Source organism: Strigops habroptila, chromosome 6, assembly GCF_004027225.2.
Source record: "Strigops habroptila isolate Jane chromosome 6, bStrHab1.2.pri, whole genome shotgun sequence".
In the NCBI taxonomy this organism is placed as follows: domain Eukaryota; kingdom Metazoa; phylum Chordata; class Aves; order Psittaciformes; family Psittacidae; genus Strigops; species Strigops habroptila.
The window spans coordinates 53,475,944-53,503,730 of record NC_044282.2 but is presented as its reverse complement, the minus strand read 5'-3'; the positions used below and the strand labels follow the sequence as shown (position 1 = coordinate 53,503,730).

The window sequence follows — 27,787 nt, the reverse complement described above, 5'->3', positions numbered from 1 at the left end:
GAGAACGTTACTGTTCCTGCTCTATAATGGTATCTCTTTCAATTTAGCTTTCTTCAGACATCAGACATCTTGCGGTGTAATTTGGGTTAGAGGGAAGCAGTAGCTTTAGGATATTTTGACCTTAACAGAGATTTTTACATCATCTCCCACTACATTCTTATAACAAAGTTGGGAAATGTGACATAGTGGAAACAACTGCTAGACAGATGTATGGCTGTTCAGAAAATGGGATTCAGGAGGATTTTTGACACTTGAAAGATGTAGCTACTAGGGTTCTGTAACAGTCATCTTCATTGCTTTACTATTCAGTAGTTGTGGTAGGGATGTGACTGATGGAATACAGTGTGTATTTACTGAGTTTACAGATAGTACCACACTAGAATATGCTGCAGATACAAAATGACTTTCACAAGCGAAGAGAAGTGGTCAGGGGGCAAGGAGAGGAGGATGCTGTCATTCCTTAAAGAGCCAAATTCTTCCGTACATAAATTGAGTACCAGGATAGTAAATCACTGGTTAAGCAATAGTTCTGCATGAAAAAATCCTGGGAATATCGTGGGTCACAAGCTGATGTGGGTTAACATGTCGTGTGATTTTCATACATATGAATAGGTACATGGGCTGAGAGAGCTACAGCTTTACTATTGAAGAGATAAACACTTCCTAGCATGAGCTGAAATACTGTGTCAGTAAGATTCAAGAGTAAGATGAGTGCAGGATGTATCCAGAGAAAACCAAGCTAGAATGGTAGTGGACCTAGAGAACAGTACCTATATGGAGAGATTGTTGGAAGTATAAGTTATCTGGCCTTTGTAGATATTTGCCCTAAGATTAACTGGATTAACTGTATCAACAATTAGAGGAGCTCTGGGCAACATGCTCAGACATGAACGCAGCAAATACATATGCTTATCAGTTTCCTGTGGCAGTAAGGTTCATAGTTAATTGCACATGACCTTAAAAAAGTACTTCCTTTTATTGTTTTGTATTTCAATATATTGTGCTGTAAGAGAGGGGAAAACAGTGTATCATGAAGTATCATGAACATGATGGCAACTTTAATTGTACTGCTTTGATTGTTTTCACCATTCTCAGTTTTGCAGTGTCCCACAGAGGGTGTGACTGTCAGCATACACAGTTCTTCAGTTATGGTCACATTATATGATTGCTGTAATGGTGCTTCAGAATTCTGCATCATCATCCTATTACTATTTATGAAACTTAATATATGATTTCATTGGAGTTTTGAGTAAATGTGTGCAGTGAACAACAGTCATGTCAGGGGTCTCTGGTTTCTGATTCCATTCTTTGCATTAAGAAATATGTTGCCTGTATTTTAATGTGAAGCTGGACTAGAACCTTAGGCCAGGATTCATTCCACCTCACTTTAGGCACTTAATTCAAGTTAAAGTCTAAAGGCTGTATCACTGTCATCTTCAGCGGTGATTTAACCCACCCCAGAAACTATCAGATCAACAGGTGTGTTCCATGATTATTTAGAGATTTTAGTAATAATCATTACTTCTTTTGTATTTATGTTGAACCTAGACCTTATTCCTTGCTGTGATGAAAACCATCTAATCTCATCTAATTCCTAATCTGGTTTTTTTTGCTTTCACACTATTTCTTAGCACATTACAACCTTTCACTTTATAGCCATATAGTTTCAATCAAAGCTTATTATGTGAAATGTAACAGAGAGCTTTTAGAAGACCAGTAATTTTTGTCATCTGATTGTGTTTATTGAAATCTTCAAGAAATTATAGATCAGTAAAATGCTATTTTCATTTGTAAAATCATTAGTGGTTAGACTATTTTGTGCTCCCCAAGCCATCTTACATAGGAGGATTGTCATCGACTCAGAAATTCTTTTCTGTGTTTAAGGTTCTTTAAAACTCTTAAATGTATCTTCTAGCCCTGATATATTCTGGATGCTCCACTATTGCTGCTTCTTGATACCTCACTATTCAAAGAGAAATTTTTATTGCTAGAAAAAGAATATAGAGAGCAGAAACCTCCGGAATGTATTGAACAAGAAACTTGAATGAATAAAAAATTAAAGTCATTCAGCTTCCAAACAGTGTAATTATCGTCTTTAACCACTCTCTTAGCCTGCACAAATTCTGTTTTAGGCCTCTTGTTTCTGATATACCTAAGGAATATTTTATTGTTTATTTTTAAATCTTTTAATGTTTGTTCTTGGAAACCTACTTTTGCTCTTTGCAATTTCCTCTTACTTAACGTCTGCTGAAGTTTAAGTTCCTGTTTATTGGTTTCCCTAGGATCATGTTTCCAAAATTTGAAGGATTTCTGTTTGGTTGAAATAGACTCTTGAACCTTGCCATTCATCCGGTTTAGCTTAATCCTGCCTTCCTGGTTCCCTTTCTTGCACAGTACACAAGCCTTCAGAGACGGTTCCTTTTAAAGTACTGTCATTATTGCCTTTGCTGTCTTACAGTTTTACTTTTAGGATCTTTATGACTAATCTTAAATTTACTAAGTGTGTGAACTCCACTTCACTTCTTGTGTTTTACTGCAAAAAACAAACTCAGAAATATGAGTGGAACACACCAAGAACAAGAGGTAGGACAGAGAAACTAGTGAGATGGGAGAATACTTACTGGGAGGGGAGCAGGGGAATACTTACAGTGTTCCCACTTTTGCTGTATGACTCAACTGGAGGTAGAGAGTTGCTGTCAGAATCCCCGTAACAGTGAATGAACCAGTATGTGTCTGGTTCTGCACTGATGTCCACCAGTATTTTCATCTCTGCCTACCATCCACTGCTGATGCTGCAAGGTCATGGCAAAAGTCTGACTGCAGGTCAGCTATCCACTGTGTCTTACTAACAAGAACCTTATTTTGGACTGGAAAATAAAAGACATGACGTACTAAAATCCTCATATAATGGGTTGGGTACAAGTCTTATTGCCACAGATATCCTGCCAAATCCAGGCTCTTGCAATTAGTGCTTTGCGAAATCTTGTAAATCCACAGTAAACCATATCCATCATTTGAAGGACAAGTGCATAGGGTAGCAAGGTCTGCTTTCCATGTTCTGCCCTTCCTCCAAAATAAAGCAGTGCTTTGTCAGACAGCTAGCTTCATTTATAGGAAAGAGTTCTGAGCATTAAAGTCATATTTGTCATATTAGAAACAGGAATCAATCTGAAGTTAATTAAATACCTATGGAATTCTTCATTGTCTTTCATACTTCATTTAAAATTTTCTTAGATGATTTTTGAAGGTGCATTCTAAGGTGTATATCCTTCTAAAAACCAAGGTGTATAATGCATTAGTGTTTGGAGTTAAATTGAGAAAAAGATCAATGTCAAGATATGTGCTTAATGCTGTAGATGGACAGGCTTTTGCCAGCTGCAGCACAGGATTAGATGACCAGGTGGCTTGACACAAAACCTCATGGAGGCTGCTTTGCCCAGTAGAGTACAGTGGAACCAGCAAATTTTCTGTATTGTCAATATGATTTCATATCTGCAACCCTTTTGTCTAGGAAAGGAAGAACTTGCACTAGCTGCATTCAATATTTAATTGAAAAAGATGGAGCTCTGGAGGCGTATAACTGAATTGCATCTTGTTTGGCTGGCTTAGAAGTAGATACTACTTCCTAGGATTTTTATTTTTTATCACTTGAGAGCACTGGCTTTGTCTTTTAATATTTGATCTCTGGAGCCATCACTCATCTCTTTTGTGGCATTCTGTTTCCTTAACGCACTGCTGGAATTCAGCCAACTCCATGTTTTGGTCACCACCAAAAACCTATGTGATTGCCACTTCCTCCCCTATCACACACTGTGAGAAAGTATTACTCCTGTTTCAGAGCAAAATTTTATTGGTTCAGATTTAAAAAACTGACGGAGCTTTCCATTTCTCCTGTTTTTCAGGAGAGGATTTAGTATTTTCGAATGCCTTCAGTCATTCTAAAACCCAGAAATTTAAATGCTTTAATGTAATTTAGCCATTCAGGATCTTCCATTGGTTTTGCAAACTGGTGAGAAAGGAGAATAATATTGCTCTGCATTCTGTGATCCAACATGTGTAGAGGCTTTAGATTATGAGGACAGGAGAAGTTTAGCCATCTTATTAGCACAGTAAGCTGACTGTGGCAGAAAAAAAAAGTTGAAGGAAATGCTAATTCTTCAGATAGTGATATCTGCACATTTCTTCAGTACAGCACTGATGTCAGAAATGGATAGCCCCTATTAAAACTAGGTAAGTCTGAACACCCTTTGGAGGACTTCTCACTGTCTGCAGATGTAATGCAGCATTGTGGTCCTGTAGCAACTCTTGATTCTGCAGTTGAACACGAGGTTTATTCTAGCAGCAAAACTCATAATCTTACAGGTACATGCTTGTTCAAAGCTAAGTTTCAGACCTGTGCACTGAAATTTCTTGCTGAGCTTCTGTAGATTCTGTTATAACAGAAGCCAGATGAGGTGGACATAGTGTGATAATTTAATTTTATGAGTATTTGGGTATCCAGGCAAAGTGACCCAGCTTTCGGAAGTGCTGAGTTCCCACTGCTGTCTAACATACATGGGGCCTGCCAGTACTCAACACCTCATAAAATTAGACTGCTTCTACTGAGGTGTCCAAATGTTAGACTCAATCATTTATGTCTCTGAGACAGTATCTTGCAGACCAACACATAGTAAATTGCACCAAGCCATATTTAATACTTTACATTCCAGAAAAGTGAGGCTTAGACATTTGGTGTCCAGTCCAGTCCTGTCTGGACCATCAATATTATGCAGGACTGCAGTTATCAATGATACTTATATTTGCTATTATTATGTGTTGAATGTTTGAATGAATTGCATATTGAAATGTCAATAATTAGTATCTCTTAATTAATAATGCCTCTTGATGTATGCTTTGTATTTAAAAGCCATTCTTGAAAACACTTCATGGGTGATTGTTCATACTTACCTTTACCTTTCTAAAAGTATGTAGTGAAAGCTAGTCATCAACATTCCTTCTCTGGTCAGGAGAGAGAGAGTCATCACCATGGACTGATTCAGAAGTCTGTAAGATAGATGAAGTTATATTCCAAAGGTGGCTTTCCCTTTCCGTTGATTAATATGGGATAACTTAATTTAATCTGTATGCCTTTTTAATGATTCAGTTAGGTGAGATAAATTCTGCCCTTTCTGTCAGTGGGATCTTTATCAGTGGGACTGTCAAGGTGATGACTGCTCTAATTTCCTGACCCTTTTGCAGGGTTGGGCCCATACTGATTTGTCTAAAATATTTGCTGTGTACTTACATTGCTGCATGTTTCTTTTTCTGCAGCCAACATCTTGTATATGGCAAGCCAAGAAATGATGAAGGTTGTGGAGAGAGACAGTACAACCATAAAGCAAAACTTAAAGAAGGTAACTATTTAATCAGTTGGTATCGTGGGATTCTGCTGGCTTGATTTTTCCATGCCATCAAAACATAATAGAGAGGAGTCAGCAAAATTATTATGGCTCCACAGTTTCAGCCATTCAACTGCAGTGTAAGAGAAAGATACAGAAAGCGCATTCCTTGGAGACCAGAGCTACTGATATGCAAGTAAATGAAGTCATTTCAGGGACCTCTCTCCTGCACTGAACTTTCTTGTCTGTACAGTTTTATTGTTGAAAGAGATACTAGTAGAGTTTTAGTCTGGATCGATGGCATTCTCATAATCAATTCCCAGACAAGGTTCAGGGGTTGGCACAGGCCAGGAACTGTTCCTAATTGGAGTTTCGATGTGGTCATCCTGTTCTGGAGGCTGAGAAAATTTAATAGTGTGGCCATGGTCAGACAATTTCAGATGGCTTATGAGCCAGAAAACTCAACGTTTACTAAACTACTGTTGAGGTAGGTAGGCTCTGTGAGTAGATAATCACTATAACATATAATTCTACTGTATCCGCTTCCTTCCCTCCATTTTTTGGTATCAATCACCCCTGTCATTCTACTGGATGAATGATTCCAGCACTTTGCACTGGCAGAGCTTTTACTAGAAGAGAACTTTCTAGGACAGAGGTCCTAGATCTCTGTAAGATTACTTTGTGTCTTATAAATAAATATGGTACAAAGTTCATCTCATAAATAAGTCTCTTTTTTTTGGTTGAAAATGGATTTATTTTTTGCTTATCCCATTTGTCTTCTCTGCACTTTGAAAGGTATGTTCAGATGTTTCAGTTTTATTTTTAAAGAAGTTGAAATAGCACATGTGAACAAGGAGTACTGCACTGCACTAGGCATGCCTGGTATTTCATTTTTATTGCAGAGCATTCAAAGCTGTTCTGCACTTTGGGGGCAATCTCAGTGAAGAAACTGAAGGGCTGATCTTGCAGATGGCAAATATTCTCAGTCTTAAACAAAACTTCCCATGAGTTCATCCAAAGCTGAATGAATTCAAGGAAGACGATTGATTTTACTGAGTCACCTCTCTGAGTGTCAGGGATCTGCAGGGTCTGCGTGTTCCCTGAGGAAAAGGGAGCTGTGAGCTGAGGGTGACTCCAGCACAGGCAGTGCCTTCACCAAGCAGAGTCCAGTTCCCCAGCACCTGAGTGGGACCAGGTAACAGGGTCCATCAACAGTCCCAGACAAGGCAAAGCAATGAATCAGGTCCAGCATCCCTCCAGAGAATTCAGTCAGGAACAAAAGGAGACAGGGCCAGAGATGGGACTAGAGACAAGGCTAAGGCTACAAAGTGGGTCCAAAGTCCATCCGGGAGGCACAGCCAAAGACATGAGGGAAGGCAGGCTACAAGGTGGGACCCATCCAGGCAACAAGCTATGTACAGTGTAGGTCAAATTTCAATCTAGGTGACAGGACCAGTGCTGGAGACAGATACTCCTACGATACCCTTAGTTTGAGAGGCAGAGGCTAAAGGCCAAGGACAGAGATGGAGATCCTGGACCCAGAGGCAGGGAGTGTGGGTCACGGTCCCAGGCAAGCCTGTGAGTGCTCTGAAACTGAGTGTAAGACTGCAGGTTACTATGTTAGGGTACAAAAGTGAAGAGTTTGCAGGAGCAGGACTTCAGGTGCTTTGGGAAATTTTAATCACAAGCACAGGTGCTTGAAGTTAAGTATAAAAGCTTCATTGGATGAGGACCTTAGTGGTGGCAATGAGCTACAGTTCCATTGACTTCAGGTGGTCTACTCAGATGCTTCGCATTACAAAATCACTTGTTTTTTCTACTGAATGAAGGCCCATAGCCAACAGTAAGAGTTTGCAGGTGTCCTTGTCTGCTTCATCTGTGCTTCTGTTGACTCTGTCAATCTAAGCATGGCTTTGGCAGGCAGGAGATTTTTTAAACCTGTGTTAACTTTCGTTTATTGATTCTTCTATGTCCTCATACTTTTAAAGTGGCAAACATACTCTAGAAAACAAAAAGGTGAAGTGCGCTTATAAGCAGTTGGCAAACTGAAGAAAAAGCAGGTCTAAAAATGAAGCTAAATGTGTCTCTCTTTTCGTTTTCGAGTAACTTCTGGGAATGTAAGAATTAGGGAAAAATTTTTAGTTGACATTGTGTTAAATTTGAAGTGTATTGACAAAAAAATGGGCTTAACTTATAAAGGTTGGAAGTTTATAAAAACAGGAACTATAGTCCAAGTTGCTATAGAACTGGCAAGCTGTCATTACAAAAAAATTTATACTGTTTAGTAGTCGCTGTGATCATATGCTAAAAGCCAATCTTAACACCTGAATTTGCCAGCTGCTGTGGAATAGAAAAGTTATTTCTGGATCTTATTTGCATTCTGTGATCTGAAGAAGAAAGAAGAAGAGACACTATATTATTCCAATCTTTCCATGCCCAGGTTTAACTATAATTATGACTAGTTAGGGAGCAGGAGAAATTTTATCTCCAAACCCCAGATTCTTAGTCTAATAATGCTAGTTGCTCAGATATATATTGAAAGAATGGGAGCTGGAATATTTTTTGGATAATTAAGTGAAGTATTTCACTTATAATCTTATAAAGACAGAAGTTGTACACATTAAATAGCAGTGGAACTGTATTAAAGGATTCGGTCTAAAGCGATTCATCTGGATCTAGCAGTACATGAATGTAAGCTGCTTATTGCAATGGCACAGGGAGTTGTGATACATCACAATCTCCAAACAAATAAGGTAGGGGATACTGGTAGAAGATTTGCTCAGCTTTGATGGTTAATTATTAGCTGATCGTGTCTAAGCCAGCTGAGCTATGTTCTTTCACTGTGAAAACACCAACTCCCTTTCCTAGCAGAAACTGGACGCAAAGATACTGCTGCACTAGAGGAAGTTTATTGTCATTCCTGCACAAAAGGAAGTGGGTGTAATTCCTTATTCTTAAAAGATGGATCAGCATTGAGCATCACAGAGCTTTTACAGATAGAATAGAAATTTAAAAAGGAAAGGGAAAATAGATATGTTGGGCATTGACTACCGTGCCTGTTACAGACAATATTTCCATATAGAGGCTCTCTACAGCACTTTTAACTTTTTGAGACTGCATCAAGCCACATTCATTGCTTTATTTTAAGACTTAGCTTATTGACTCTCTTTCTATCAAGTAAGCTTTTAAACCTGTTGTAATCAAGAAGATATTGCATTAAAGGGTGCTTACAGAGCAAAGTCACCCTTCAGATTTTATATTTATTGAGATATATTTTATTCATTAGTCCATGAGTAATACACAGTAGTCTTATTTCAAAGTATAGGATCTGCTCCAAAGCCCATCTAAATCAATAGAAGAGCTCCCACAGACTTCAGGAATTCTTGAATCAGTTTGGCAGTAAACTTTCTGTAGTGGTTCATAATTTCTTGAGGCCATAAATCATCTCCTCCAGCAACTGAAAATCGTGATTCTTTTGGTTAACATTTTAAATGAAAAATGATTTATATGCTTCTTGAGTTTGCCAGTGGTCTGGTGTAGCAGATACATCATGTAAGGAAAAAGACATGAAACATCTGAAGTAGAGGTACAGTGATGAAAAAATGTGTTGTCTGAGAAGAATCATTTTTAATCAAATGGGAAAAAGTATAAACTGGAAGTTTATGGACACATGATCCTATTTTCACTCAGATTGAGTGGTGGCATATAACCACCCAGATGTAGATAGTTAGGTGAGGAAGAAATTCAGTTTTGAAAAAAATAAATGAATGAAGTACATGTTTGCCACTTCCTGCTTACTTCAGTGGTGTATTTAAAATATAAAGTAATACAAGTTTATGTCACATCAATAATACCATAGAAAATGTGTTCTCCAAAAGTATCAACTAAACAGTGATACACAGAGATTTAGAGTAAAAATTGCAAAAAAAAAAAGTATTTTCACAGAAAAAGTGCTAGGTTTTGCTTTTGAAAAATTGTCTTTGCTAGAGAAAGTTTTTAAAACTGAGCAGCCAGGAACTATTTGGCCCCTGAAGCAGCTGTTTTGATGTTGCCCATGTTTTTGTTTGAGTCCCTATAGACATCCACAGGGGTTTAGTAATTATTCCCAGTGAGAGGAGCGTGATCTGAAGGTGAGTGGTTAAAAGAATACTACAAATACTTTGCCTGTCCACAGCCTGAGTGAGTCGCTTGCCTACATTTGTGAAAAACCTTCCAAACACTCTTTCTGAGTAGGTGCAAAGTGCTCTCTGGAGCCAAGAACACCTCTTTTTTGGCTAGTCTCACATCCTTTTTGGCCTGCTTTCCCTGGAGGTGCAGAGTTGAAGTCAGGGAACTTGCACATGTGCTTCGGGATTTTGGTGCCTGTGTCATTTAACCACAAGAACAACCTTCTCTTTGAAACACCCAGAATACCTAATCAGGGATCAGCAGTTTCTCTCCTCAGTGGAAAAGGATCCAAGTGAGCATTCAAGAAGATCAATGCACTACAATATCGCTTATCTGTAATACTTTGCTTTTTCTATAACTGAGTTCTTGTTACCATCGTTCATGCTATGCTGTATTCTAATAAGGAAAGGATGACATGAATTTCCAGGATTTTGGGGAGGAGTATAAGGTGTGTGCTACACACAGTGAGTAAAGACAGCAGTATTTCCCCAGCCTTCTGAAGAATACTTAAGCTACCATCCAACCTTACTACCCCTTAATTGCTTACCTTCCCTCCCTCTGCCACGGAGCTCATTGCATGGCAGTGAACAAAATTGCCATTTACTGCAGATCCTGCTGTTGCAAAGAGGGTTCTGGCTGATTCCCCTTAGATAAAGACCCACTGAATGTAGACAGTGTCAGTCAGACTGATAGCCAAGGGAAAATACTGTTTAAAGTAAATATGGTTGGAAGAATCTGACCTGGTAATAGTGTTGCTTAAATAGCGGTTTCAGGTCTGTTTGTTTTTATTTTTGTATTTATACAGAGTTGACTTCTGAAATAGTCATGTTCCTGACACATCTAAATATATACCCTCAAAGCGCTTTTAAGTCTCCAAGAGTAACATAGATAATATAAATAAGTTAATCACCCTGGTTTGTTGATAAATCTTGTGCATCCTTTTTATAAAAGCACATTTTTACTTTGCATTGAGTTTGACCCTTCATTATCTTTGAGAAGGTAGGAATACAAGTGGCCTCGCTTGGTCTCTTGGTTCTACATGCAGAGCAGTCGCTAGCATTGCTAACTGCAGCAATGTTAAAGAGAAGTCCTTTCCCCTTCTTCAGTTTACTAAATTTCCAGTTAACACTGACAAATGCATGAAAACAGGAGCCTGCACTCTGCCCACTTGGTGGAACACCATACCTGACACCAGGGAGAGGAGTAACACATCTTGAATCATGTGCAGAGTAGCGACTATGCCTGGCCGTGTCAGGGTTTATATCCTAATTTCTCTGAAAGGAAAATATTTCTCCGTGCCCTTTCCAGACAGGGAAGCTTGTTTGTTTATTTTTTATGTTGGTTTAACAAAACTGGCCATGTTCCTTATGTTAAATAAAATCACCACAAACACTTGAACTACCCATTACACCTTTACTGCAATCCCTACAGGTTAGTATGTAAAAATAGCATTGTGTACGCCAAATTGTCAATGGCCTTTTCTCAAGATGGTCCAGCAGAAAAAGTTTGGCTTTGCACTGCCCTTGGAAAGTTGAGGAATCCTAATTCTGGTAAAACAAGCTGAGAAGCAAGTTCCAAAGACCTTGCCATCACACCAGCTGATCTCAACCACAGCAGGATCACAAGGGGAGAGAGTTGATGTCTCAGAGAACCAGATCCCAAAGCATTTAGGGCTTCCTAGGGCAATGCCAGGTCTTTGAATTCTTCCCAGAAACTGATTAGAAAAGCCAAAGTAAAACTGAAGCAAGTCCAAAAAAAAGTGTATCCCAAACCAGTCTGTTCCCATGGCGTTTATACTATTCTTTTGGCAGGATAAGGTGGAGATGCTTTCATAATTCCAGAGAAGCTAAGTCATTTTCTATAAACCTTGATTAAATCTAAAATTAGTTGTGGTTAATGCCTTTTAAACTAGTTTTCATCAAAGACCAATTGAAACCATTTGCTGATTACTCGAGAGGTGTCACCCAGAGGGAAGCTACTGTCTCAACCAGTGAATGCACAACCAGTGAATGCACAATGCAAGGAGTAATACTGATAAAAAATTAATGTATCAGAGACAAGGATTTCAGCAAGGCCACTGGTACAGTCTTGCTTACCATTGCACGTGTGCCGCTAGTTTGTATCCACAGAGGTCAGTCCTTCGCTCTTTGCCAGTTGGAGTGGTGCCTTCCCATGTAATATGATCCTAAAGTTGTTATAGCATGTACCAAATTCCAGAGAGACAGAGGAAACTCAATTAATTTTTTTTAATTTTTTTATTTGTTTTTTCAGTGTTGACCTATGACAGCTACAGCAGAGGCATAAAAGAAATCTTTCTGTAATTTATACTTCTGTGAACTGTCATACATATTAAAACAAGTGCCAATGGAGTCAACTGCAGGAAATATTTATTATTTTCTTAGAAACTCTTTAAAATGTAAACATCCTGTTGATACAAATCTCAGATTCTTCTGATGTTTACTTAGCAGCTGCCATCATTGTGCAGTGTCTGAGTACATACCATATTACAGGGTACTAGGCTGATAGAGCCCTGTTCTGACTTGTGTTTTATTTTACAGAAGCTAAGGCTGAAAATACTTCTGAGCAATGTAATCGTAGAACAGCTTATGAGAACATTGCTGTTATCTTAAATAAACTTAGTAAATTCTAAGTAAACTTAGAAATTGCATGACTATTTCAAACACAGTATTGAAATTGCCAGCAAAGATAATCCATATCACCTTTACTCTGCCCTCATCATCAGATCCTGAAAGAGGACATGTTCTCATCGTTCCTAACAAGCAGGGTATTGCATCAGGAATCATACAAAGTCTTTATCAATTCCGGGGGCAACTGCCATTTCTCTTCTGAATCAGGAATACCTGGAAGTCTCAGCATTCAACGTTGCAAAAGAATAAAAAGTAATCCTCACACCCTCATGGCAGAAAAGTTATAAAAATGCAAATATTGAAAAGTTTAAGCCCTGAAGAAAAATAGAAATAACCTTCTATTTATTGTTTTGTAAATCTGAGTATTTTTAAGCCAGTCTCATTATTTTGGGGGCCTTACTCACCATTTTTGAATGCTTAGGTCGGCAGCAGTTTTCCATTGCTGGTACCGTGGTTGTGCTGACTCAGGATGTCTTTTACAGCCATGCACAGTCCACAGGAAAATATGTACGTTACAGATCCATGCAAATCATACAGTGCATGCCAGTATTTCCTACCATTAATGAAGATCCCATGTGCCTTTGGTTACACATGGTTCATTAATCATACCTGCTTGCATGCTGCAGTAGCAAAGCTCCTGATGTTAAAATGAAGATGAGAACATTTGGACTTTGGAAACATGAATCTGTCTTAATATATTAGGAAAATAGATAACATCCTAGCATCTATATATTTTGTGGCTCAGTGTGGCATAGGCAAAGAGGACAGGTGTTTTGTCATTCAAAGGGGGACCCTCAATACCAGAAATGACAGTCAAGTATCTGTCAAGTTTCACAGAACCTGTACCACGATCTGGATCACTGAAAATTTACACCTTAATTGCAATTCTGCTTTTAGATTTTATTGCATAATCATAGAATCATAGAACCATAGAATAGTTTGAGTTGGGAGGGACTTTCAAAGGTCATCTAGTCCACCCCATTTGCAATGAGCAGGGACATCTTCAACTAGATCAGGTATAGGGAAGCATTTTGAAAACAATTCTGAATTCTTTTGGTGGTTTGTAATTAAGAAACATGTATGTTAAAGTTTTAGATTTGCAGGCATATGCACACATAGACACACAGAATGCACACACCAACATCTGCACATGGAATAAGCAGACAAAATAACTGCAGCATCAAATAAAGTTCTTCCTGTTGTAAAACTGTTCTTAGTTGGTTATAAGGTACCCAAACTTTAATTGCATATATGACACAAGTGTCTGTCCTACCTTGACTCTTTATTTTTTGTTTCAGTCCAAAGGGTTCTACAGTGTCTGCAAATAAGGTTCAGGGGGAAATGCACTGTTATTTCATGGTAAAAATTCTTGGCTTAGAAAAGGAAGCTGTTCGTAAAATCATAGGATCATAGAATGGTGAGGGTTGGAAAGGACTTTGGCAGAGGAGATAGGTGCTGAGCTAGCATAGAGGGAACTAGTGAGTGAGGGGTAAACAGAGAGGAGGAGGAGGCAGGAAGAATCAAAGGCTCCTTTTGTTTGGATAGAGGTAGGCTTCTGGTGCTATATGAGGTGGTGGATTTGAGCTACCCAAGCAAGACTGGCATATGAGACGAGCAAGATGTCTGTAGCAGCAGTGGAGACCAAACAGGATATGCTAGCATATCAGCCTTAAGTTGCATGAGATCACAGAATCATTCAGGTTGGAAAAGACCCTTAAGATCATGGAGTCCAACTATTAAAACTACCACTACCAGATATTTATGTATGGACACCTGAATCATGCTTTATGAGTTTACTTGTAGGAATCTACAGGTGCAGTAGGCATTAAACGTGCAGATGACTGCATTAGAATCAATAGAAATCTATTGAAGAAGTCAAGGTGGAATTTGGCCCTTAAACGTGGACATCTGGTTTAATTTGGGGCACTATGGAATATCCCCATCTGGCTGCCAGCTGTTTTGCCAGAAAGTCCTATAAAATCTGTCATACCTGCCAGTCTCATGCAGATGCCTCAGGTATCTAGAGCATCTCAAATGGCAGCTTAGGCAACTGAGTTCTTAGTGGAGCCTGAATTGCAGCTTCACCCACCCTACAGTAGACACCCACTGTTTCAGCTGAGTAGCTTTCTAAACACCGCTAGCTTTATTGAGTATATCTTTCCTTGCTGTGTGGTAGGAATTTTGATGCCTGGTACACATGCAAACACCACACTACAGTTAACTATATTTAGATGGTTTTACATTGAACTGAACCCAACCCCAATACTAGGTACAACTGACAGTTTAAAAGATATTTGAGGAATAGGGCTGGGAATAGACCTTCTGTACTGATAAAAAGTGAAGAATTGGTGGGGGGAAAGCAGCCAGGGTTGAAATCGAGACTCAGAATGGGATGGATTAAACAGAAGACTAAAATTTGGACTTGGCAGGGCAAGAATGTGGGACTAGAACAAGAAGCAGAAGTAGTGGAAATTGGAAAGTGGAGAATAGAGCTGAAACAATGAACCAAAGGGGAGTAGAGCCAGTCCTGAGACCAGAAAGGAACAAGATAGAAGTCATACTTGGAAAGACTGGACAAATAATGGACCAGCAAGGCCAGTAGGTGGTAAATATTCTGCCCTTTTCTGCTTGGAATGGAACTTAAATTTCCAAAACCTTATCATTCCTCTTCTCAGCAGGTGCTTTTGGCTCTATTTGCATTAAAAACAGGAGAAGCACAATATAAGAGAATTCGTAGAGGTAAACAGTAAGTGGTGAGGACCTGAAGTTCACAATGTAGGCATCTCAGAGAGTTATTACTTCAGGCAGCAGTTGTCTGATCCCATGGACTCAATGTCCATTACTGACTGGAGCTCACTAAGGGCAATCCTGAAGAGCATCTTTCCCTTAGTTTCAGTTGAAAGGAGGTCGTACACTCTGAGACTACTCCATGACATGAACCAAAGCATGGTAAATGTGGACATGACATTTGCTTCATAAACACACAATAGATCCGAACTAAATCACTAATTTCCATGCTGGACAACCCCAGCATGACACCCAGGAGGGAGATGTCCCATGTTCCTCTCTCCAGAATTTGACAGTGCAACCTCTTTTAATTATACCATTACCTTAAGGGACAGAGGCCTAAGGCAGCAGATCTAGAGGTGCTAACACTGTTGCCAGTACATGTAGGTGCCACATGTAAAATACCTAGTTTTTAGTTTACCTCCTTCAAGTCCAGCAGACTGTATACACAAGCTCTGCTAAAACCAGTTGATACTGCATTACCAAGCATTTCAAAGTTTGGGATCTTAATTCAGACACCTTTTATGTATGCATTAAGAGGTGGTCTTTCATTAAAACATAACTTTTTTCTTTTTCCCCTTTCATTAACCAAAAGAGCTGTGTAATGAAGGATGCAGAACTCCTACCTCATTTCTGGCAGAAGTTGTAAAATGCCTGTTGAAAGAAACAGGGAACTATAGTAAGTAAAAATGGCAGTGTTCAAGGCCAGGTAGGATGAAGTCTTGGATGATATGGTTTAGTGCGTGGTGTCCCTGTCCATGGCAGGGGGTTTGAAACTAGATGATCTTAAGGTCCTTTCCAACCCTAACTATTCTACGATTCTGTGATTCTATAGGTTCACGGTAAAGGCACCTAAACTTCACATCCAGATGGACTGTTCATGAAGTCATTAATATATCATTCATAGATGGTCACAGTTTGTCCTCACTTTTCTAAGTATCTCATTTAAGACCTTGGAATCTGTTTTGCCAACAGATAAGACAGTGTTTCAGAGCACCCGCAAATGTAGTCCAGGAGTGCTGTCCTTTGATCATAGTCAATTCTGTGTAATGCTACGCTGGGAAATCAGCTCTAGGTGTTTCAAACTACGCTGCATACTTTCAAATTAATATGTGTAGTTTGACATTAATTCTGTGCTCTCCATCTGCAAAATGGAGATGAAAATGGTCACTAAGGTGTTGCAAAACTAAATTCATAAATGCGAACATGCAGATCCTGTAGTGGTGCGTGCCAGAGCAATGCACATAGGAAAATGAATTCTCTGTAAACCATGAAATATGTAATAAATAAATCCTCAGACCACACACAGAATTTAAAACGAAAAATGTTATCAAATAGCAGCTCATCAGCTGAACGTCATCCTGTCAGTGGATTGAATGAGTCAAGGATCCTTTGGATCATGCAATGAAAGATTAAACTATAATGCAAATATACCAGACACAAGCTAAGAATGCACATAAATCTATTGTTCAGACGTTTCCAAATCTGTGAGTTCTCAAGTTTACAACCCTACCTGGAGAACAGCCCATTTCACAGGTCTTGGAGACTAAGCCAAGTATTTTATCCTTCGTAAGCGTAAATGACTTTTTGTCTTTTTCTACATAATCATGAATGAGACTGTATGACTAGCCTATCAAAATATCTACTAAGGTGAGGGACCACTCCATTCAACTGGAGTTGCTCCATTTCTTTTTTTCTCAGTTTCATAATCTTTACTTTTGTATCTGTTGGTAATGGAGCCCAGGGTTAAACAAAATTCAGTCAGATGTTTGGCTTTCAGAAGGCCTGAATGCAGCTGTCCATTTTACGTTTGCTTTTTGTTAGTGTGGCATCCTACAATTTATGAATCAAAGGCAAGATCAAAAGACATTTTCTGCTAAAACAAATGACATACCTTGTTTCCAGCAGTTAGTGAGTGACAAAGGAAACCAGTAATGTTTGTTAATGTGGGATGGCTTATGTTCTGTGTTTTAAATATACATAGAAGTATAACTTGTGTTGGTGTCTATGCAACTGAGATACTATATTTTCAATAGAGGCAATAGTCAGTAATGTCCAAGATTTGGGTATGCTTCAACAAGAGAAAAGCAAGTTAGACAAAAGCTTGTAACATTTTGTAAAATGCAGTCTGGGCTCTTAGCCCACCTCTACCCCAGTGGGTGCATTTAGTTATGTTCCACATGGCTACAAAAATGATGGAACTGAACATTTTTGTGATGAAAGGAAAACTTCTTGTCCCCTAGTTTATGATAGCATTGCTCAATTAATCACTGAAGTACAGAAATGAAGTATGAAACAAATGAGAGTAATGCAGTTGGGCCAAGCTCTGTGTGTGATATGTTGAGCAATCAATATCCTTCTGGTACCTCCATTTGAATATTTTAGTATAAAGAGTCCTCGTTATTAATCTTGTTCCTGTAGAGTTTTAAATCTGTAGGTTTTTACAATCTCCCAGACAACCATTCTCCCCTCAAATACTTCATAGAAATTGAAAAATACAGCTATAGCAAGCAAAGTTGAGATGAAAATGTGTGAAACTGATGACTTGGGAAAAGCAACATTCAGTGTTTCTAACAGAGAGAAAAGACACTTCATTAAATATAATATTTGCCTGGAATTTATGACTTTGGTGTTTAGGTGGGCCCCATAGCACCTGCTTTGTTTATGTCATTGAACAAGGTTATAAGGGCAAGCTCAAAACAAAATAGGCTTTGGTATAATTCTAGTTCCATATTACAACCCAAAAGAAAATTGCTCATTGATCTCCAGGAGGTGCCTGTGCTCTACACAGGCAGCATTTCACAAAGGTAGAGAGCTAGGGTTGTTCAGCCTGGAGAAGGCTCTGGGGAGACCTTACTGCAGCCTTTCAATGCTTAAAAGGGGCTTGTAAGAAAGATAGGGAGAAACTTTTTAATAGGGCAGGTTGTGATAGGACAAGGGGGAATGGTTTTAAACTAAAAGAGGGTAGATTCAGACTAGACATAAGGAAGAATATTTTTACAAATGAGGGTGTTGAAACAGAGATGTGGGTGATGCCCAGAGAAGTGGTAGATGCTCTGTCCCTGGAAACATTCAAGGTCAGGTTGGACCAGCTCTGAACAACCTGGTCTAGTTGAAGATGTTCCTGCTCATTGCAGGGGCGTTGGACCAGCTGACCTTTAAAGGTCCCTTCTGACCCAAACCATTCTATATTCTATGATTATAAAATTAGCCAAGCAAAAAAAGTTTTACTTCTGAGAATGACCATAATTGCTGTTGTTCTAACATGGCTGAGTGCATCACCACTAGTTTACGTCTAATACTGAGGTTAAGAACAATAGCTGCTCCTCCACCTAAGGCCCCAACCAGGCAGGTGGTTTGAGATAACACCTAGCAGATGCCAGTAAGACTGAGCTACTCACACATGTAGAGTAACCTCCTGCTTTCTCTTAGTTACTATCCAGAAGAAGGGCACAATGGTTAGCTCCTTCAGCTCGGACATAACATTGAGTTTACTGATTTTTCTGTTTGATTAAATAGCTAGAAAGCTAGCACAGAAAACAGACAACAGCTAGGGCAAACACAGCAGTTTGCCTGGTTAGGGGTGGACTCCATGGGCAATTAGATGTTTTTATCCATAATAACAAATTTCTTAAGACAGCCAGACTTTCATCAGCAGATCTCTGTTTTCAGAGTTAAGCCTGTATTGTGTTCCACAGTTTTACAAAGGAGGAAACTGAGTCACAGAGCATTTAATTGGCTTCATCATAATTGCAGACTTGGAAACAATCGAGAACTACTAATTTGATATTCCTCACAGCATATCTTGGGTCATGAAGCATTGCTTATTTCCAAATAATTCAGGGCTCTTTGGTTGGATATTGGTTGCTTCGTCAGTAGTGTTTCACATTAATGGTTTGATATGCTTTGATTCCTAGCTGATTTTCTACTATGGAACTGGAGACAGCTGGTGTCCACAGCACTACTACGATGAGATCAAAATGGATTTTCCAGACGGGGACATTCGCCTTTGTGAGAAAGGGCTCCGCCACGCCTTCGTGCTAGATGCCAGCAAGGAGATGGCTGCCATGATTACAGACTGGTTACAGGATGACCTGACCAAATTATAAACACAGATTCAGTGATTAACAAGAAACTGGTGTAATTATTTTGTGAACGTGTAATTTTTTGTGAGAGAACCTGTCCTATTTTTTTTGTTTATTATATATTATGGCTTGTTTTATATTAAGATGTTTCAGAGAAAGCTAAAGAGAGACTGGCTGGTCCAAAGTATAGTTTTATTGATTCAGTAGTGATGTACCTTTATCCTGTGTCTTCAGGACTCTGCAGGACTTGGCAAAGGGTGGAATATTTATTGTCTGCTAACACTCTAGAGAGCACTGATTCACTGGCTACAAGTGTACCTGAGTTACTACCACCTCACTCAGCTGCTGGAGAACTGTCAGGGATGGGCTCGGGGCAGCCCAGCTGGCCTACTTTAGAAAGAAACACCAGGCTACTCTGTATGGATAGAAATCTCCCTCTGGATGGATCCTGGCAGTGGATCCTGGTATGCTGTGAAAGGCCTGGCCCCCTCCATGCATCTCATCCATCCACATAACCCTGATGCATGACAGCCAGAACAGCCCACAGCCCCAGGACAACCCTAATGCTGTCTCATCCAGGTCGGATGGAGTTGGTGGTCAGTCAGAGGTCAGGCTGAGTTCAGGATGAGTGCAGTGGAACTGCACAAGCTGAGGTGTGCAGTTTCTCCAAGACTCAGAGGGGGTTTAGGGTGCTTCCAGGACTCCACAGGGTATTAAAAATACCACAAGGTAACTGAGGCTGCTCAACAAGGGAATACATATGGAGCTCTTGTCTGGAACATGGCCAAGTGTTTCAGTTTTCAGTTGGCTGTAGAGAAGGTAAAGGACACTGGTCAAACGTGCCAGTACTAAAGGTTAAAATAGATTGTAGGATCCATACATAACTACTTAGAGGTGGCCTAGCTCTCCTAATGAAGGCCATGAGAACACTGCTTGCTCAGCAACTTTAAAGAATTAAACCTGTTTTGATGCATGCCTAAATTTCAGTTCTTTGCTCGAAGGACTGAAGTATGGAATTTTCTGCCAAGCCACAAATTAGATAAGTTCACTGTGAGAAAATGGCTATTACTCTGCCATGGTTTCACCCCTGAAATGGCATGAAATGTTACTATTGAGAACCAGATCCTTGCTGTAGCACATTGTTGACAAGTACACTGTTCCTCACATTTGTTCATCCCTCTCCTTCACAGGTAGCAAGAAACTAGAAAAAATCATCCTACCAGTTGTGATAACAGAAGAAGTTACAGATAGCTAGATATCTATAGCTAGATAGCTAGAAATGAAAATAATGTAAGGGGCACAGAGCCAAGTGTAATGAGGAGAAGCTTTCTAGACATGAACCTGTGAAATACACTCCCTGTGGAGTTCATAGAGACATTTATAAATAAGGAAAACACTACGGAATGTAGTCAGGAGAAGTCCTGCCCTTCCAAACAGAAGAATTTAGATGATGCATTGGGTATCTTAACTTATGATTTATTAAGAGTTTTAATATGGTGCTAATGAGAATGGTACTGAAGAATGATGCAGAAAGACTGATTAATTCCTTCATCTTTTCTTAGGTTATAACCACACCTTCCACTTCTCTCTAAGTCCACCTTGAATCTTTCACTAATATTTAGAACAATTTGTAACAGAATTCAGTTTCTGGATATTCTGAACTAGTTTTCAAACCTGCAGTCAGAAAGCGGATTTAGGTGACCTTCTTCACATCAGAAACTGCTTTTGAGACCAGCCAGTGGATTGTCAGATTACAGTGCTGTGTAGTGAAGCAGATACTGATGCTTGAGGCAGAAACATTGAGACCACAGTTGCAGCAGCACAGGGAGGAACGGGACACTTTCAGAGTGGAGGGATCGTGCCCATGCAACTGATCCTGTTTATGGAAGAGTCATGGGATATTCTTTCTTTCTACAGGGTCATATTTGGTCATGATCAAAACAGTTCTTGTGCTCACTTTAGAAATCCATAATTGTAAGTGTCTGTGTGTGTTTCAGTAGCCCCCAGATGCTGGCATGCATTTCTGTTGGATGGTCTTATGGCAGATGCTGAATGCATCTATTAGCCTAGGTGCTCCGTGAGGCAGAGTGGGGGGCAGGGTGTTCACATACGTGGGTATGGATGTATGTACACATGGATATATATAAACATATACACCTGTTTATCTGTTAGCAACATAAAAAATGCAGTTCACTTGGTTGTTTTGGTTTACACATTGAACTGGTTGAACAAAACATTTTTTCTTCAAAGTATATGGAATTGGGTAATCAAGCAAGCACTCAGTTTGTAGAAGTTCAGCTGTTGTAGTGGATCTCTTGAGAACAGAAAAAATCTTGCATTAACCAAAGATGACAAGTGACTATTAAAGCCTGGAAACTGAAGCACCTATGAGCAGCAGTTGTTTACAGTGCATTATTCATATACTTTGTATGGGGAATTAATTTTGCAATACTTGTACTTGACTTGTGTATGCCTTTTATACAAGTGTTAATCCATTATAATAAATCCTACTGACTGCATTAAGACCTAAACTGAGATTAGATCTGGTCAGTGATGGTCAGATCTACCGCAGGATAATGCCTTAGGATTTTCTTAAATGAATTTTCTCTAAGATTATCAAAACCATATTGATTCAATGCTACCTTCCTCCTAAAGCTGTTTCTGTAAGGCTAAGATCTGAAAATCTGCTACTCTAATCATTGCAAAAAAGCACAGGTCTAGATTTCACAGCTGTATTTCCTAAGAGGAGCAGATCTCACACAATGAGAAACCAGCTCCTCTGAAGCCCATGGTGTTCATAGTGACCCCAGGCAGAGTGTCAAAAGTGCTTATGGTCCAAGTGTGCCAACTAACCATGAAAACACGGTGTGGTCTTGCTTATTTTAGAGTTCTTGGGAAACCTATCACAAATGAATTGACTATATGCAGCAGCACCTAACCTCTGTCATTCCCATTTGTGCTAAATTCTCACCACACAAGTAATCCTGCTAGCTTCAATGACTTTGACTCACGTTCAAGTGTTTTGCTAGATCGATACCTTTTATGAAAAAGTACACAACTCCAATAACAAAAATAAAGACGTTTACGGTAAAATGTAACCCGATTCTTTATTTTTACAACTTGTTCAATTTCTTCATTACTTCATGTATACAAAAGTCACAAAAATACTTGCCAAACCCCAAATTTCACAAGCAATGTAGACATCCGCGAAGTGCAGAGAAAACCAGTGGGTGGTAGGCACCTGACTCACTTCAGCATTTTTATCCAGAGGCACTCCAAGGTAATCAGTGTTTCCCCTTTCTCCCTCCAGCTTTGTGTTTGCTGCTTTGAATGAGCTATAGAGTGTGTGGATTAGTGAGGTTTGTCCTTTCAGAAAGCTCGATGAGTGCTTGCCCAGTGTTTATGGTGAAGAATTCGGGGTTGGACTCCAACCTAAACACCAGTTTCTTGACTCACAGGAGACATCGCATACATAAGCCACAATAGATGATCTCTTCTCTGCAGTTGAGGTCATCTGTGTATTTATTTTACAGAAAATGGGTTTTTACGTGCATCCACTCCCTGTCCCTTTGGTCTAGCTAATTGCCAGCAAAGACTTTAAACAAGATGTTCAATGCTATCATTAATAAAGTCACTCAAGCTATTACTGGGTTTGGATAAACTTACTAGACCCAAGAGACTTGCTTTACTCTGTGTCACAGGCCACACTCAGATTCCCAACTACAGTAAGTATCTGAGGCTCTTTACTTGCAGGCAAATGTTCTCCTTCCTGGCACGTTCACAAAGTAAGAATCCAGAGAGTGTTTGTGAGTGACCAGCACTGTATATTTCTGGAACAGCTGATAGGGTTGGAGTACAAGTAGCATATACAGCAGTAACAGTACAAGCCAGCTGCCAGAAGTGATAGTTGCTCTCAGCAGCATCATGCAGAAGTTATGAAACAGGCTGACACGCATGCTCAGATGGGACAGGCAGGGAGAGATTTAAAGACTTTTCACGTGGTTAAACTCACAGTAAATGGACTAGTTTTTTCCGTTCCACCTATTGCCTTCCAACCCAAACCATTCTATGATTGCAAGAATGTGCTTGCAGGGAAGTAGTTGTGTTGTGGAAAGTGGTTTACAGCAGCTAATAAATTCATAGAATCAGAATGGTTTGGGATGGAAGGGACCTTACAGCTCATCTAGTTCCAACCCTCTGCCATGGAGGGTTGGAACCTTCCACTAGACCAGGTTGCTCCAGCCCTGTCCAACCTGGCCTTGAACACTGCCAGGGATGGGGCAGCCACAGCTTCTCTGGGCACTCTGTGCCAGCGCATCACCACTCTCATAGTGAAGAACTTCTGCCTAAGATCTCATCTAATCTACCCTCTGTCAGTTTAAAGCCATTCCCCCTTGTCCTGTTACTACATGTCGTTGTACAAAGTCCCTCTGCAGCTTTCTTGTTGGCCCCTTCAGGCACTGGAAGCTGCTCTCAGGTCTCCCCAGCTCTTCTCCAGGCTGAACAAGCCCAGCTCTCTCAGCCTGTCTCCATAGCAGAAGTGCTTCAGCCCTTTAAGCAATTTCGTGGCCTCCTCTGGACATGCTCCAACATGTCCACGTCCCTCTTGTGTTGGGGGGCTCCAGAGCTGGATGCAGTACTGCAGGTGGGGTCTCATGAGAGGGGAGTAGAGGGTGAGAATCACCTCCCTTGACCTGCAGAATGTCATTTAAGATATCTGACTCTCTATCTGACTGAGTGTTTGCCAGTCAGATAGATTTTTTTTCCATCCTGTTCGAAGGAATTCACAATGAAAGAGGCAGCGGGATGCCCCCCACTCTCACAGTTTACAAATACTTCAAACTTGAGTTAAAGCCCCCAAGTTCTACAGTACACTGTGTTTCATATATTTAGAGAATGCTTGTGTATGGAAATGGCTTGGAATTGGGGAAAACAGGCTTTCCCGGTGTCAGGACCCTGCTACTCCTTTTCCCTAACAGGCACACTTAAAATTGATAAGGATCCAGCTGTTCCAATCTAATATGTTAGGAACAGGAATACCATTTACAGAATATAAATGTTTTAAAGTGTGAACATCATCTGCTCTCATCATGCAGGGCATACTGCAACTTGTTTATTAGGAAGGAATCTGTATTTTCACTCACAAACACACCACACCCCAGGGTTTTAAGCATCTCAAATGAACTGAAGTGTGTAACTCCAATTGCAGCCCCAGTACAGCATCAATAAAGTCAGTAGGACTGCACACAGGCTTAGGGAGACCCAAGTGGTTGGTTGACCAAGACCAAGACAACAGAGGTGACATGACATGAACAAAGAGCTTCAGTACAAAAATATGTGCAAAACAGGAGTTTCCTTCAATCCTTGTATTCCTACTAGTTTGCACCAAAATAGGACAGTCCAAAGCAGCTGGATTCCTATGGAATTGGCACTTTGTGATAATGAGGATTTAATGCAATGGATTAAGCTAATTTTACAGATTCTCTGCTTTCTAGATATTCCACAATTTTTAAGTCCCAGGGTGCTTTATTACCTATTAGAAAAAAAAAAAACCAAAACAAAACAAACAAACCCAAAAAAAAAAAAAATTGAAAAGGGAAGAACAGACTAATGAAAATCGATATTCAATTAAAAGCAATCTTTCTTTAACAAAACATTTGCTGCGGTGGTACTAAGCAGCCTAATCTCTCAAACACTAGGCAATGTATCATGTGTACCAATGATACCTACCAGGAATGAAATTACCAGACCTGATTTGGGGAAAGGACTCTCTGCTACATTCTTCTCGGTATTTTTTCTTTTCCCAAATTTTGAAATTCCCAATTCCATCCTCATCTCCTAAGGGGATATTTTGACCAGACATAACCAAGTCGGGTTCCTCCCTCGCCCCTCCAGAAGACCCATTGCCCTGGGCTCCCTCTGCAGAGACCACAGTGAGCTGGCACCTGCTGGGGCGGAGTCCTGTGCTCGAGGCAAACCCATCAGGCCAGTTTTGTGTGGTCACAAGCATGATGTGAGCCAGGGAGAGTCTTTCAGCTTTCACATCTACCCCCTCAATTCAATGGTTCTGAGCCTCTAAAGCTTTCTATTCAGGTCAATGGAGAGAATCCTGTTTGGTTCGCTGGAGCTGGGTAGTCAAGTCAGGTGAACCATATTCAGAAACACAGGGAAGAAAAGGTATGTACAATCCCATGGCAAATCCGTCGCAAACACTCACTGTTCTGCATCTTTTTTTTTTTTTCTTGGAAAATACCTGAGAATTGAATAGAATACCTGAGAATTTAAATACCTGAGAATTTAAACTTGCCACAGAAGGCAGTTTAAAATGAATGGCTTTTTCATTTTGGGCTTTATCAACTGAAGTAGCCCAGGAAGCAAAGGTGACTTACGAAGACTGCTCTGAAATGAGCCATCAGGTTTGAGGAGGCAAGCACAAGTCTTCAAAAGAAAAAAGTCCTTGCAGAGATCTAATTATCAATAAAATATTTAATAAACTTAGCTGTACAAAATATTAAAAAGGTTATTGAAGAGTATACAAGAATACTTATTTAACAAATATATACTGCTATATAATATATTCAAGAAAATATAGATTGCTGTTTACAGTTCATTTACAATCCCATATGTACAATCTATTTAAACTTTAGAATACATACAAAGAATGCATTTACACCATCACTTACAGAGCTATCTTCTTTAGAGATATTTCACACACTCAGACCTGAAAAAGCTGAACAAATACATGAGTAGTTTAGAGGCACACAAAGGGATACAAGTATTGCTTTAAGAATTATAGCTACCAGAGATACGGCTATTGGAAACATGAGTCCTTTTTCATTTTTTGCTATTTTCCTTTCTAATCAAAGAAAAGAACATATAAATAAAACCATGACTGACCAGCAGAGAGGCTCGTTTTGTCAAAGGTGCTCCAGATAGCGTTGACCTGACTTCGGAAGAAGAGCACACAGTGATGGCATATGTAGTGACTTAGCAAACTGGCAGCAAGCAGGGCTGACCTTGCGCCTGCCTGCATTTGGCACAGGGAGCACCAAGAGCAGCAGGACTTTCCTGCCTGTAGGTGTTCAGTTCTTGTGAGCAGCTTCTTCACCAGCTCCTCCAGCAAAGAGCCGCAGCACAAGATGGAGCTGGAGACTCCAGGTGGGCAAAGCCCCTAAGTACTCCTCGGGCTGTAAGAGCTTGGTTTGCAAAGGCACTGTACAAGCGTGGCTTTGACTGAAGCGCATGGGAGCACCGCATGTTCAGCACCTCAGAAACTCAGACCCTTTCTTTCTGGTGCTATTTGAAAGGTTTATTACTCACAGCACGTGGGGTGAATGCAACCAGAGTGACCACCCCCCTCCCTGGCCAAGGAGGGGGTAAGCTGCCTTACAAAATGCCCCAGCCCCAGCAGATCACAAACACTTAACACACTTTGGCACCTCTTTGAGGACTAAAGTCCAGCTCCTCCACGTGTGATCACCCCTTTTCCTGGCCCGTGGGTGTTACTTCATGCTCTGCTGCTGCCCGCTAAGCTCTGGTGAGCCCCTTGGTGCTTTGGCAGTTCCCAGCTCCCTGGGATGACGAGCCTGAGAGCAATGGAGCCCTAAACTATGTAACTGTGACCCTCCGGTTTTTTGCCTCCTGCTCCCCTTGTATCAATTCGCCAAGGCAGGATAGAGGAAATGAATGGAACACTGTGAGGAACACTACCATCATCTCCCCAAAACCTGGGACCAAAGCCAATGCCACAGCTCCGAGGAGGCTGAGCTTGACCCAGCCTCTGGGTCTCATTCCGCTGATGGTGGAGACCTGAGTGGCACCAGCATAATTTGACCACACAGCAGAGTGAAGGGGAAGGGAGACCCAAACACTCCCAACTTCCATCAGAAAAGCACTTGAGAGTGTGACCCACTGTGAGCAGGTCCTCTCCTCCCACCAGCTTCAACCTTGCCAGGCCCGTGCCCTCACTGCCCCCTGACAGAGGGCACAGACTGCTCTCCCCTGCCCACCAAACACCCCAGCAAGTCTGCGCAGTCCCCATCCTGAAAGCCCAAAGTATAAGTATTGAAGCAGAAAAATCAGCTCCCAAATGTATGAATGAACTAATAAGTGGTGATGACAGCAAAATGAAGAGCAAAACCTGCTGAATAAACACTGAAATATGGCTGGGGTTTGTTTTCAGCCCTTTCTGGGAATGCACCTTTGGTTTAAGATTTTTGAATGCCAGTCTCCATGAGCTCTGCTGCTCAGTCCTTCCTGCCCTAGTCTGCTCAGCCACAGTCAAACATGGCACACCAGCCAGCCCGCCGGTGTGCTCCGTCCGCCACCACATACATCAGCTCCTCTCCAACACAGTAAATCCAGCAGGCTGCTCAGATACAGGTGGCAGTAAAAGGAGAACGCAGCCGCATGGGCTACACATGTCTTGAAGTGCAAGGCTGCAAAACATGCTTTGAGATGTAGGGTTGGGTTCTTGGTCAGCAGGTTCCAAAGTATGGTCACCTTTTGAAGGTGCAGAACACTTGCTGATAGGGCATAATTGATTTTCAGAGAGATCTCTGCACCTTGCAACATGCTGTACTAGGATTAAAGAGCCTTAAAAGTCTGAATGCAGCTGTTTTTACCATGGAAGACATAAGCCAGCTTATGACAGAATTCAAGATGTCACGTACACCAGCCTGGCGGGACATCTCTCTCTTTTATTAATTCAAAGACAGGAAAG

General features: G+C 40.5%; 1 protein-coding gene across 5 annotated transcripts in view; it reads left to right on the top strand.

The window, feature by feature from the left end:
- Window positions 1-22,163, top strand: part of LDAH (lipid droplet associated hydrolase) — a 113,889-nt gene extending 91,726 nt beyond the window's left edge. For 4 of the 5 annotated variants that reach the window (XM_030491145.1, XM_030491147.1, XM_030491144.1 and 1 more), the window contains 2 exons: window positions 5,311-5,393; window positions 18,898-21,596. In XM_030491145.1, coding sequence (XP_030347005.1) covers window positions 5,311-5,393; window positions 18,898-19,089 — 275 coding nt within the window. In that variant the 3' untranslated portion in view covers window positions 19,090-21,596. Of the gene's footprint in view, window positions 1-5,310; window positions 5,394-18,897 lie in introns of all 5 variants that reach the window. The other variant, XM_030491142.1, reaches the window with a different exon arrangement.
- The last annotated feature ends 5,624 nt before the right edge of the window (window positions 22,164-27,787 follow it).